The sequence below is a fragment of the Pseudogymnoascus destructans genome (genome assembly GCF_001641265.1).
Source record: "Pseudogymnoascus destructans isolate 20631-21 unplaced genomic scaffold scaffold_18, whole genome shotgun sequence".
Classification (NCBI taxonomy): domain Eukaryota; kingdom Fungi; phylum Ascomycota; class Leotiomycetes; order Thelebolales; family Thelebolaceae; genus Pseudogymnoascus; species Pseudogymnoascus destructans.
In genome coordinates this window covers 622,746-636,388 of record NW_020167537.1, presented here as the reverse complement: position 1 = coordinate 636,388, position 13,643 = coordinate 622,746, and the positions used below count along the sequence as shown (strand labels likewise).

At 47.0% G+C, this 13,643-nt stretch overlaps 1 protein-coding gene across 1 annotated transcript; it reads right to left on the bottom strand.

Annotated features, from left to right (window-relative positions):
* Window positions 1-11,755: 11,755 nt before the first annotated feature.
* On the bottom strand, window positions 11,756-12,858 carry VC83_07269 (uncharacterized protein; the record flags this gene model as incomplete). The annotated part of the gene is made up of 5 exons (XM_024470845.1): window positions 11,756-12,041; window positions 12,096-12,235; window positions 12,287-12,348; window positions 12,479-12,609; window positions 12,749-12,858. The coding sequence occupies 5 exons, from the start codon at window positions 12,856-12,858 to the stop codon at window positions 11,756-11,758; spliced, it is 729 nt and encodes a 242-aa protein (XP_024321999.1).
* Between the last annotated feature and the right edge of the window lie 785 nt (window positions 12,859-13,643).

Genomic DNA, 13,643 nt, shown 5'->3' with positions numbered 1-13,643 from the left:
TAGAGTCAAAAGGCTTACCCGAAACCCATCCGACTCAGTTAGCCTGCCCAAATGATCACATGTGACCCGCAGCTACTCAGAGTCTGCTCCTTAGAGTGAGAGACGAGAAGGCATCCTTACAATACAACCCTTCTAAGAGGGTGCTTTGTCCGAAAAGCACGCCATCAGGGTCCTTTTCATAACAATATGACCACATAGCATATCTCTACAACCCTCTATGATTCATTACATGACATCACTCCTTAGTTACTGGGCTAATACTATACATGACATATCTCTATCAACTAGAGGCCTAGGAACATGAACGATAGCTCCAAAAGCTTCTACAACCGTCAATGATTCATTACACGTCATCGCTCCTTAGTTACCCACAAAATTGGTTAAGTTATGACATAATTTGTCTATAGGGGTACTCTGACCTTGGACCTCCTTTCACTTCCTATTGGCTAGGAACCTAGGAGATGGTTCTATGGGATTCTCTTATGTCGACTACAGTTACCAAGCCTGGTTAGTCATGGAAAGTCTTGGAAAATGAGAGAACTACACTCCTTTAGCATAAATAGGATTGCCCTTTCCTTAAGAAAGGGCAAGCAGACAATACAGTAAATCGACTATCACATACTTCCACGTCTTTTCCAAGCTTCTAAGCATTGATCTTGTTACTCCTTGTTTCTGAAAAGTCAGTGAGGTGCTAACCTCTGACTTATCCCTGAGTTCTCAGACTCAACATTTGTTACAACTTGTCTAAACCACTCCACTATATCATACACCTGATTGCTGCATTGTGGAATAGTCTAAGCTACGACCCTTTGACTCTTTTTCCTAAGACAGTGTGTTGTCTTAGTAAAATCATCCCTTCCTTGGGTGGCTAGATTCTCACATCTGGTGCACCCACCATTACAATATTGGATAGTTGAGCTATCCACGAACTATCCTGAATATCTAGCTATCCGCCAACTATCCAGATTACCCATGACGCATGACGCCACTATATAAGTAGATAGTATTTCCTTAGATAGGAGCTTCGTGCTCAACTCAATATAGTATTCTTTACAATACTGTAACGTGTTACTTGGAAAGCCTTTGTGTCTAATCCCCTGCCTCCTCTGTCAAGTCAACCTTACGCAAGAAACCTCTGTGTCTTCTATCGTTTAGAAGTCAGCGTTACACTTCTGTGCAGAGGTGGCTGTTCGTGAAGGGACCACCTCATGGAATGCGATACTGGAGTTGGCTTTGTTTGATTTCACTTCCATCTTCGTGGTCCGAATGGGCACTGGGAAGTATCTGCTAAGCGTTTGAGTTGAACCTTCGTAAACGTGGAAGGGGGAGTGAGCATCCATTAATTCGATGGACACCCCCAAGCCCCAGGTGCCCTTCAATTTAATAGAGGCGCTATGTGCGGACAATCGGAAGTCGTTCACTGAGACTCGCGCGAAACAACCCCTACCAGATGGATTCGCGATGAACGACCAGCTCCTCCTGTACAAAGGCCGCCTATGTGTGAATCGCCACACCGACCTATGTAGGAGACTGATCCGGGAAGCGCACGATCAAGTGTCGTCAGCACATCCAAGTGGCAGGAAAACCTACCAATTGCTCGCTCCAAAGTATCATTGGGTCGGGATGGAAGCGGACTGTTTGCGGTATGTACGAAACTGCGTGACATGCTGGCTTTCTCACACCAATGTCACTAAGCAACAAGGATTCCTACACCCACTACCCATACCCGAATATCCTATGCAACACCTCACCATGGACTTCAAGGAGTTCCCAAGGGACAAGCATGGATATGACAGCATCTTAGTGTTTATGGACCGACTCGGAAAGAGTTCAGTGACAATACCTTGCTACAAAACCACAACTGCCCGGCAGATGGCGCAATTGTTCATCGAATGGATATACCGATTCGGACACACTCCGGAGTCGATTGTAAGCGACCGCGGACCCCAATTCGTATCATCCTTTTGGCAAGAGTTCTGTCGAATTATCGGCATTAAGGTTAAGCTGTTGACTGCCTATCATAAGCAGACTGACGGACAGATGGAAATCATGAACCGATACATCGATCAGAGACTGAGGCCTTTCGTATCCCATTACCAGGATAACTGGAGCGAACTCATCCCCATAATGGACCGCATGCAAATGACACTCCCCCATGCCTCCATTGGCATGACCCCCTACCGACTCAAGTACGGAACCAATCTGCGTACGAGTTGGGATTGGAACACCCCGAAAAGCACCAACCCCCGGGAGACCCTAAACTGGGATGAAGCCAAGGCGGTTGCAGACCGAATGCATACCGCATGGGTCCATGCAAAGGAAAGCATGTCAAAGGCACAAGAGGAATGTCTAAGCATGTGAATCGACGCTGAAGGGCCATCGACTGGGACGTAGGAGATAAAGTGTACCTATCGACCAAAAATTTGAAAAACTCCCGCCCTAGCCGCAAGTTGGGCCAACAATGGTTCGGACCATATACGGTGTTGGAACGGATTGGGCACGCGTTTCGATTGGAACTACCTACCGGTTCTCAAATACACGATGTGTTCTAACCAGACGTCCTCATGAAGGATCCGAACAACCGCCTACCTGGTCAGGATCCGCCTGAGCCTAGCAGCGAAGTGATAGACAGCGTAGAGGAATGGGAAGTGGAAAATATCCTCGCCGTAAGGCTCCGCTGGAAGCAACTACAATACCGGGTTAGTTGGGTCGGATACGATCCGGACCCGGAGTGGTACCCAGCGTCGAACTTCATGAACTCTCCCCATAAACTCAGACAGTTTCACACGGAATACCCAGATTTACCAGGTCCACCTCAAGAACTACTCGGATGGGTTACAGCATGGGAGGCGGGCGAGGAACAAAACTACAATCACAGGAGGGACGACAAAGCAGGAAAAACAGAGTCATTGCTACCTACGACCCTAAACTAACTACCCTCTGAGCCAGGGCGCACTCACCACCATAACCCTTGCGGGAGCCACCCTTCCCAAACGTCTCACCGGCGTCGCAACAAGCGGCTACCACCATGAGAGACGAAGGGTCGAAGCGACCCCACGAAGAGTCGGGTCCGAGCCCCCTCTGACACAGGCCCCCCCCCCCACCCCCCCCTTTTCCCCCCCTCACTCCCCATACTCTGCACCAAAGGTGCCCTTCCCCTCCCCCTCCCCCTCCCCCTCCTTCCTCTGACCAGCGCGGACCAGAACCGTCGCAGCAGTGGCGGCGACCGCAGCCAGCTTGCCCATGGCCGCCACCACTTCCTCCAGGAGAGCCGGCATGCCCCCCTGCTGTTACGGCTATGGTAACGTGACGTCATGGTTACAGGACCAGGGCCTAGTAACGTGACGTGTGACTCACAGGGGGCAAGCGGGGTAGGCTGCCATGTGATGGGGCTAATAGATAGTTGCAGAAACTAGTGGATATTGGATAGTTGAGCTATCCACGAACTATCCTGAATATTTAGCTATCCGCCAACTATCCAGATTACCCATAAGGCACGACGCCACTATATAAGTAGATAGTATTTCCTTAGATAGGAGCTTCGTGCTCAACTCAATATAGTATTCTTTACAATGCTGTAACGTGTTACTTGGAAAGCCTTTGTGTCTAATCCCCTGCCTCCTCTGTCAAGTCAACCTTACGCAAGAAACCTCTGTATCTTCTATCGTTTAGAAGTCAGCATTACACCTGCTCCGTCCGAAGACGACGCAGAGACGACCAGATTTGCTACACCGAGTCAGCACCGAAACAGCACGGGGGAAGGGGCATGCTCACGGCGAACCCCGCCTCGATGGCGGCACGCGTGGCGCGAGCCTCCTTGTAGGAGTCTCGCTCTGCCGCAGAGCGGAACTTCAGAATGCTCTGGCCACAAGGGCCACCCGATTTGCCTCCGCGGCAGCAGCGATGACGTCGGCGGCGACAACAGGGGGGGCCGCTTCGGCAGCGATGAGGGTGCGGTACTTACAGAGGGAACAAAGGGCCGATGGTCAGCTACAACCAACCAACGGAACACCACAAGGAAATGCACTGAGATGCAGGGAGAGTGCTGGCCAGTGCAGTACTCGCACTTCGATGACGAGGGAGACCAGACGCAGGCATGCGCCTGGACTCCCCGAGCTTTGGACCCAAAGGCAATGCAGACAGAGGGCGGGGCCAGCATCTTCAAGTTGGGATCTATAATCCCGTCAGTCGAGCCCACATTATCACCCGCGCGCTGAGCGCGTTCCCATCACCTACTCGTTCGTGTGGAATTGTATATTCTAAACAATCAATTAGTATACAGATATATGAACGGAGGGGGCCACTTACCAGTCTCGGATTGGTGTTCGCTGGCGTTGTTGTTGTAAGGAAACAAACAAGAGAAAGTAGGAGTACTCAAATGTTGGCTTACAACAATAAATTCTGAATCGGGCTAGTGCGACGTAGCTCTCGTATCGGAGTATATTCGGTTACACTTAACAGTCCAAGGACGCCGGATATATAACTGCCCCTTTGTACTCCTGGACCTCGGAGCACAAGATGTGATAATTGGGAAGAAGCTTTTCAGCCGCTTCCGAATACTACTCGACTCTGCAAAGAGCTGGTTAGTATGGCCAAAGGAGTACCCGCCGACTCCTAGCTGGAGCAAGGAGATCACCTTGCCCTACCACTCACGCGAAACGTCCATTAAACATCCTGCATACCAGTCGGATGCGAATCGCCGGGATTTCGCAATCCACCGCGAAGACAGACGCCGCGCAGGCGGACGCTCGATGGAAATGAAAGTGAGAACTTCCGACTACGAAGAGATCACCGATACGCCATCGAACCCACTACGAAACCAGGAGGTTTCTCCCCCACCGCAAAAAACCCTAGTACATAGGTTTACGCCCACGCATATATGCGAAATCAGTGCAAATGCTTTCCACCACGAGATGATGTGAAACGACTCTGAGTTTTTTCAGACTAGCATCTACGAAATCGATCAGATCATTCATAAAAAGGAGTTGGTAGAGGACGAAGAAACGCTCCGCCTCATCCAGCAGAAGCTTCCACATATGCACTGGAAGTACACCGATGTCTTTTCGAAGTTGGAATCGGATTGAATTCCCCCCCACCGCATATATGACCACAAGATACAGCTCGAAGCCCCTTTACCAAACGCTTTCTCCCCGTTATATCGACAGGGCACTGAAGAGCTTAAGGCTACCAAGCAATACCTGCTGGAAAACCTGGAAAAGGGATTCATCGTCAACAGCAACAGCCCCTTCATGTCCCCTATCCTATTCGTAAAGAAAGCGGATGGCAAATTAAGATTTTGCATCGATTACCGGAAGTTAAATGGTCTCACCCGGAACAATCCCTACCCCATCCCGCATATCGACGAACTACTAGGACGGGTGTCGAAAGCAAAAATCTTCACGAAGCTAGATATCAGACAAGCCTTCCATCATATACGGATGCACCCCGACTCGGAAGAGTACATGACCTTTCGGACTCGCTATGGATCCTATAAGTGCAAAGTGCTGCCATTTGGACTGACGAATGGTCCCGCAACCTATCAGCGGTATATGAATGACGTCCTGATGCAATACTTAGACGACTTCTGTACCGCATACTTAGACGACATCCTAATCTATTCAGAGGACCCTACGGAACACATAGAGCATGTGCATAAGGTCCTACAGCGTCTCCGAGAAGCTGGACTCCAAGCCGATTTGAACAAATGCGAGTTCAACGTCACCAGGACAAAATACTTGGGTTATGTTCTCACTACCTCCGGTGTCGAAGCGGACCCTGACAAAATCGAACCCCTTCGTAACTGGATCCGACCGACCACTGTTACAGGTGTGAAGTCATACCTGGGATTTTGTGGCTTCTATAGACAATTCATTCGTAATTTTGGCAAAATAGCAAAGCCCCTCACCACCATCACTAGTCCCTCGGAGCCGTTCCGGTGGACAGACGAATGTGAGGATGCGTTCGAGGAATTGCGACAACAATTTTTAGCGGTACAGGCACTTCACCACTTCAACCCCGAATTGCCTACGAAGCTGGAGACCAACTCCTCTGATGGAGTGGTAGCTGGTGTCCTGTCTCAAGAACACCCTGACAAGCGATGGTACCCTGTAAGCTTTTACAGTCATGTCCTATCTGGACATGAGATCAATTGGGAGATCCATGACAAGGAACTATTCGCAATAGTAAAGGCCTTCAGAAAACGGAGGCCCGAGTTAGCTTCGGTGCGCCACCGAGTCGACGTGTACACTGACCACCGTTCGCTGGAATATTTCATGTCTACCAAGGTTCTCACCGTGAAACAGGTTCGATGGATGGAGCTACTCTCCAACTTCAACTTCTGCATTACATACACCGCGGGCAAGAATAACCAGAAGGCAGATATTCTGAGCCGAAGAGACCAGGACTTGGTAACGCAGCAGAAAGTCAAGCTTGATAGTAGGGCGAGGGTATTGTTAGGTCCAAGCCGCCTGCACCCCCGAATCAGCACTGAATGCGCTGAAATCCACGTATGGGTACAGAGTAGGGTAGTTTCCGCATGGGGCTCTGAAGCGCTTTCGACAGTCGTATTGCAAAAGGCTTGTTAATGACGAGGTAGCCATTTGCTCCTGTGTCTGCCAGGGACTTCGTTTGCACCCCGAGTCCATTCATACTCAGGGTCGTGTCGACTAAGAACTGGGTACCTCCCAGGAGTTCTCGTAAGTCTAGTCCTCGCAGGTCACATTTGCGTAGACCTAGGAAGGAGCCTTCTCCTAGGCCTCGTCGTTTTCCTTGAGGGACGCATCCGATTGAAGTTCCATGGCTTCTTCCCATTGTTCTTCTGCCTCGGGGTCGTTACGGTCCATTTCCTTGATAGTAGCGTTAAGGGGGCATTTGTCCTGGAAATGGCCGGGCTTGCCACACTTGAAACAGTTTCCTGAGGGCGCAGGGACTGCGGTTCTCACACGTTCCAGTATGGCTGGCTTGGGGAGGAACGCAGTTCGGGTGAACAGAGCGGATGTGGCTCGAGTCGGCTTCGACGCCGACGGGCTTGCAGTATCCGTGGTACATGTGGACGTCCTTGCGAGAGCAGGTAGCGGATTCAATTCGTTGTTCTGGCGCCGTTCCTGATCGAAGGCGGTAAGTTCTCGTACCATGGTCTGGTATTCTCCATTCCATTGGTTTTTGATGATCACGACGCGGCTGCGGAATTGGGGAGTCAACTTGTTCCACATGTACTGAAACCATTCCGACTCGGAGACTTGTCCTGTGATAGCTGCACTTTGGAAACAAGCCTTGAACTCTGGGAAGGTTTCGCTAGCATGCCCCTTCTCTCCCATTTGCAGGTCGTCGAAGAGGTTCCTGGCCTGTTCTGTCTCGTTGCCTGTGAGGTAGTATGAACCTAGTAGATCCATCATCTCCTCAGCACTGCGGAACCCATGCGTAGTGGACAGGTATTGGGGCTCTAGGTAGGTCTTCGCCAGGCCGGTCATAGTTCCCCATATCAACGCTCTTCTCGAGACGTCAGTAAGGTAGTGGTCCTCATTGACTACGAGTCGGTCCCGAATCGAAGCACTCCATTGTAGGAAGGTATGTTCTACCCCATCGCTGAGAGGAAGGATTTTCTCAGAGATGGTTGATTTCTTGTAGCGATTCGGAGGGTCCTCGGTACGCATTCTTGACGACCCTGGAATCGAGGGAGAACGAGTGTTCTGAAGAGGCGGCAATTGAACTGTCTCGGGGGTGTTTCGTGTGCGAGGCGTTCGTTGCTCCGTAGCTTTGACTGTGGGTATGGGGGCGTCCACCGGCAATGTGGACGGGATTCTGGTCTGGGATGCGACAGGATAACTAGTAGATCCTTGACCTCCTGTATCTGTGCTTCAAGGTGGTCCATTCGACTCGGGATGTCTTCGGATGGCACAGCGGTCGTAGCTGCAGTGGTGGTTTGTCTGGTAGTCATTCTGGGCAGTTGACCGTGGTTGTCTTGGGGTATGTTTGATGTCGGCTTTTTCGATATATTGCCTCGGGTGTGTATCGGTACCAATACGAAAGAGCTTGACTTCCGGTAGCTTGTAGCTATCAATGCTCTTGTCCACAATTTCCTCTGTGCTATGAGGGGGTTCTTAAGGATCTCGTATCCTATTTGGCGCCAACGCGTCGGCGACTTTACCAGCTTGTTCTGAAGAATCAAACCCTGATCCACTGGCTGTCCGTGAGATCTCTGGAATCACGGCTATTTGAAGTCGTCAGGTCTCTCCTCCGAAACGTCACCAAGTCGCAGTCGATGGTGTAACGGTAGTTCTCCTGAGTCGTTCCGGTGTGGGATATTATTTAAGTACGGCCGTCCCCGGCAGGCGTGATCTTTTTTGTATAATGTAAGGACACAGGGCACCCAGCTCACAGTAATAGCATATGAGAGTGCGAGTCGGAGGCTAAACGGATGCTATCCTATAGGTCTACTACGAAGGATACAAAAAAGATGATGGGGGAACCCCGTGAGTCGATTGTCTCAAGTACCCGAAACCCATCTGACTTGGCTCTGACTCAGTTAGCCCACCCAAATGATCACACGTGACCCCGCGGCTACCCAGAGTCTACTCCCTAGAATGAGAGACGAGAAGGCATCCTTACAGTTTTATGGTTAAGTTAAAGTATTACATCTATCAGCATCACTCTCGCCATCTCTAGTAAGCTGTGAGAAGTCTATCAGCAATAGCTCGTGATATACTTTGTATTTCTGCTGCTGAGTCTGGAGTTGAGCGAGTCTTTAGTGCTGCAAGGGATGTGTGTGGCCACCGACGTGGCCAACTTAATCCTGAGACGATTAAGAGTATTATGCTTGTATATTACTCTTGACAATACAAGAATCGTCAATGTCATCGTGACAAGCTTGCAGATATGATGGACGTCGTTGATATGACTGAGGAGCAAGTAGAAGAAGAGTATGAGGCACAACGACAACGGATGTGCAATTCTATCGAGTTACAATATATCAGCGATGAAGAAGAACTACGATCAAATACACATATCCGAGAGACATATTCAAAGGTACAATATCCTCCATTTAACCCTCAGCGGCCACAGCAACAGCAAGACTTATCACAAGCCGCACATGAAGAACGACAAATGCGCTACCAACAAGGTGAAGAAAGAGATAGGGCTGACCGTCTTAACGAGACCTTATACGACATCCCAGATGACGATATCCTAGATAACGAAGATATAAGAGAAGATGGTAATAATGAGGAGCCTATACTTCCAACTATTCATGAAGATGAAGATAAGGATATGCCGTCCTCGCCACCAACGCCTATCCAACATGCTAGACCCCATAAATACTTTAGGTATTAGTAGGTCTGGCCGGCCTCATCAAGCAAGGTGGAGAGATGTTCTTAAGCATATATAATAGAAAATAGCGTTCTGATAATCTTCTGATAATCGTGGTACTTAGATAGAGGAATATACATGATTCGCCAGGAAATTGCTCTTCCTTTTGTTGCCAAAATAGCAATATCTTTGTATACACATGTGCTATACAAGTTAGAATAAGATTACTAGAAGATTACCAGAAACTTACGAGCATCAAGATAGAGATCAGCCTCATTCACATATTCCTCTCTCTGGCCCCGAGTCCCATTTAATGTCTGACTTTGCTGCAATACTAAGGCTAATGGATCAATATCTGCATCTCGTAATCCTAATTGACTCGCAACTGGCACTGTAGAGTACTGCTCTTTATAAAGAGTCTTAAACTGTTGTTCAAACTCTATCTCCCAATTTCGTATTGAAAAGTCAAGCTTGCAAACCTTTTTGTTAAAGTGTGAGAGCTTTACACTAGGATTTAAGATACTAGCAAATGCGAAGATAGATCCAGTATTTGTGTATAGCTTGTTATAATACTTCTTAATCTTCTTCTCTGCAGCATCGATTGCTAAAGTCATCTTTGCTACCCATGGATATGTCTTATGCTGTAGCCGGTGCCGAGTTCCTTCAATCGTTGATAAGAGTTTTTGATATACTCCGAGTGTATAGCAGACAGTAGGTCCAGCTGACGATCCAATGTTTGTTATAAAGAAGTTGAATGGTCTTGTAAGATCAATGATGTATTTGATGTGCTCCCATTCTACCTCGCCAAGTCTAAACATATGAGCACCATGATCGCCTCGGGTATATTGATTGATTGTTGACTTGAGTTGCTGTGCTCGCAGAAGCATATGGCATGTCGAATCCCATCGAGTTGATACATCTTGAATAAGTCGAAGAAGTCTCTGAGATGGTTGACCCCGGTTCATGTTTGCCTTTTGCAAAGTCATAAACCTGTTCCTTCGAGTATGACTTGAATTAACAAAGATAGTGAGCTTCCGTAGCTATGAGATATTAGAAAAAGCTACCAGAAGATTACCAGAACTAACAAGAGAATATATACCTTTCCAAGTGTAAATCTGATACCCTTGTCTTTTTGTAACTTTGCAAGGCCCTCCATCTGGTTCTCTTCTTCCCAGTTCATTAAGATCTCTTGATTTGTTGGCGTAATCCAGATTCGGCCAAGGAGAGCACTATTGCATTATCGCTCGACTGTTGGTCAAGTGTTACTCGACTTTCATTTATGGGTGTTATTGCATCGTTTATCGACCGTCATTGGAAAATGCAAGAGGTCTTGATTGGCTTTGAACCTATATATACAGAGCATACTGGTGCTGAGTTATGTGGAATACTTGAAAAACCATTTAGAAGGACGAATTATATCCATTACGACTGATAATGCATCAAACAACACTTCTGATGAGAGATGTGGAAATAATGCTTGATAGTATTGCGGACAACGAGCATTTTATTGGAGGAAAGGTACAACACATACCCTGCCTAGCTCATGTTATTCAACTGAACAACATCTTGTAGCATCTCTTCTTCGATTTGTGTGAGCTTTGTTGTTAAGAGGTTTCGAATAGTTGTTGCTGAGGGTAGTGGATAGTGAGGATTCTGTAAGATAGCAAGCCTTTTCCATTCAGTATCCTCGACTGAGCGAACGAGCTATGAGTCGAGATAACTGTGTATAGAACTTGTTCATAAAATGTCTCTTGTGTGAGAATATGATCCTATTATAGATATTAACCTACATGATTCTGGTAATAATCTGGTAATCCTTACTTGTTGAGGTCGCATTTGATTGATTCGCATTTGATAGAGACTATCCTTACCCATCCGTGACTTCTTTTTGCAAATGTCCGATGCAAGATGTGTTGCCATAGACTTTGGGCCAGCAGACTTGATTGCAGGATGCATAAGGGCCTTCGAACAATAAGTACAAATGACACATGGTTCTCCAGAAAGCCAGTCTGCTCCTTGGTGATAACTTCTCCAGTATTGAGAACTCCGGTTCGTTGAATCCCATGCAATCTTCGTAAGGAGTTTTGTAGTATGATCTGAGTGTTGTTCATACCATCGTGATAGCTTCCACCACTCAATGAATACATCGTGTGTATCCTTAGTCCATTTGATGAATTGGTTTAATTTGCCAATATATTCAAGGCCTGCAGGGACTTGATTTAACGGGGATAGTTGTTGAGAAGATGGAAAAGAGTCTGAGAATACATCTGCAATAGGATTGTCAGAATCAAACAACTCTGAGTATTGAGATGACATTTGGCAAATTGCTCGATTATCAGAAGGTTACCAGAAGTCTGGCTACGATGAAGTACTTAAATTTCTCTATAGCCCCTATTCGCGTTGGAAAACCAGGTACTCCGGCGCTATAACTTTAGCAAACTCAAGTTCTCCTCTACTCTAGCTCCAGGAACAACATATCCTGCGCAGCTGATACCTTAGCCCACTTTTCCTTATCAAACTTCTTAGAGTAGACAAGTAAGAATGCCTCTTTGAAGCTAGAACTATGAGTGGAGACTTGCAACCATCCATTGTCGACAAGATTGTAAGACTTTGGGTACCACTGCGCAGGTCCTGGTAATTGGGCCCACTTTCCAAACTTCCAAGCTGTAAAGTTTGTCCAAACTGCCTGCTCGTACAAACAGAAATATTTATGTGGTGGGATAACCTCGTGAAAAGTGCTATAATAAACAATTAGTATTGCCAGAAGATTGCTAGGATGATCAGAGACGTACCCTTCCTCTACATCAATCCACGGCATATACTCAAAGAGACACTCAGGCTTCTTTCTCAGCTTTCCAGCCTTTCTCGTATATGAGCGGATACATCTATCCCAGAAATGTTGCCACTTGCAGAAATTGGACTCTTCATGGGCCTATCAACTATTAGTATTACCAGAAGATTACCAGACTATGAGGTAGCATACATCAATGCGCGCTTGAGTTAAGAGAGCCTGGATGCTAGCGATCTCTTCATCGGAAAGCTCATCTGGGTAGAACAGCCTCGTGATTTAAAATATCGTCGCGCCGTAACATAAGCTCCAACTCCAAATCGTCTTCAACCTCAGTATCCTCCCACTCGCTGTTATGATCGTCATCGATTGGGATACTTGAGATACCCTCAAATGCAGCAAGCTCAGACAGAAGTTGTGGCGGAGTAGATGGTGGTGCTTGTGGAGAAGAAGAAGAGGCGCTAATATTCTTGACTTTCTGATTCGCAATGCAAGATGCATGGGTACCCTTCTCAGTCCTGTTTATAGTTAGATTGAGGCTACCAGAGATTACCAGAAGGAACTTACTGAACACGAATACGCTCAACCTTCAATTCATTCTGTAGACGTGTCTTGTCTTCAGTAGAGGCAGCGATATACTTTGCAGACTTATATTACTTCTTTAAGTAGTAGCTCAGATCAGCATGGTCAGCCTTGAGTGCTAAGTGAAAAGCCTTCCCATCTTTAGTAAGGTTGGAGACGCGGTTGCGAGCTTTGATAGTACACATTAGTGGAGAGTTCTTCAGGTGCCTTGCGTTTCGCCATACTAAACACGTGATTAGCAGAAGATCGCCAGAAGTTCTGGCTATAAAATCAAGATAATAAACTTACTTGAAGTCCTAGTGAAGAGGTGAAGGTGCAAAAGGGAAGAAGAATGTGTAGATCGGAGAGTAACCAAGGAAGGTGGTTCTAAGGTCGTGGTTATTTTAAAGTTGCAAACAAAAATATTCGTGAAGGAATATTCACCTACAAAGAATTACTGTTCCAAAAGCAACACCACAACGCGCACCTTCATATAAAACACATACCTTTCAACCTCTACCTCTTTTCTATACTCTTCTTCTGCAATATTCTTCCTACAAACTCACTGTAAGTACACATATCTTTTGATCTACTTCTTTGTCTTGTGTTTACTTCACTAACTCACCTTGATATTAGCAACTGACTCGCACTCTCATATGCTATTACTGTGAGCTGGGTGCCCTGTGTCCTTACAATAAGACTCCATCGGTATGGCAGAAGCTTCCAGATGGAATAAACTGGGGAAACCCATCGCTATCAACGGTAGTAACGACGTATATGAAGAGTCTTCGGAAGAAGAAGGTATATACTCTCTTCCTTCGGTACAAAATGTAGAAAAAGCTAATAACAGGATAGACAAGAGCTGGAGAGGTTGCTACAAGTGCCCGGGCAATTATGTAATGGTGGGTGCACCAGATGTGAGAATCTAGCCACCCAAGGAAGGGATGATTTTACTAAGACAACACACTGTCTTAGGAAACAGAGCCAAAGG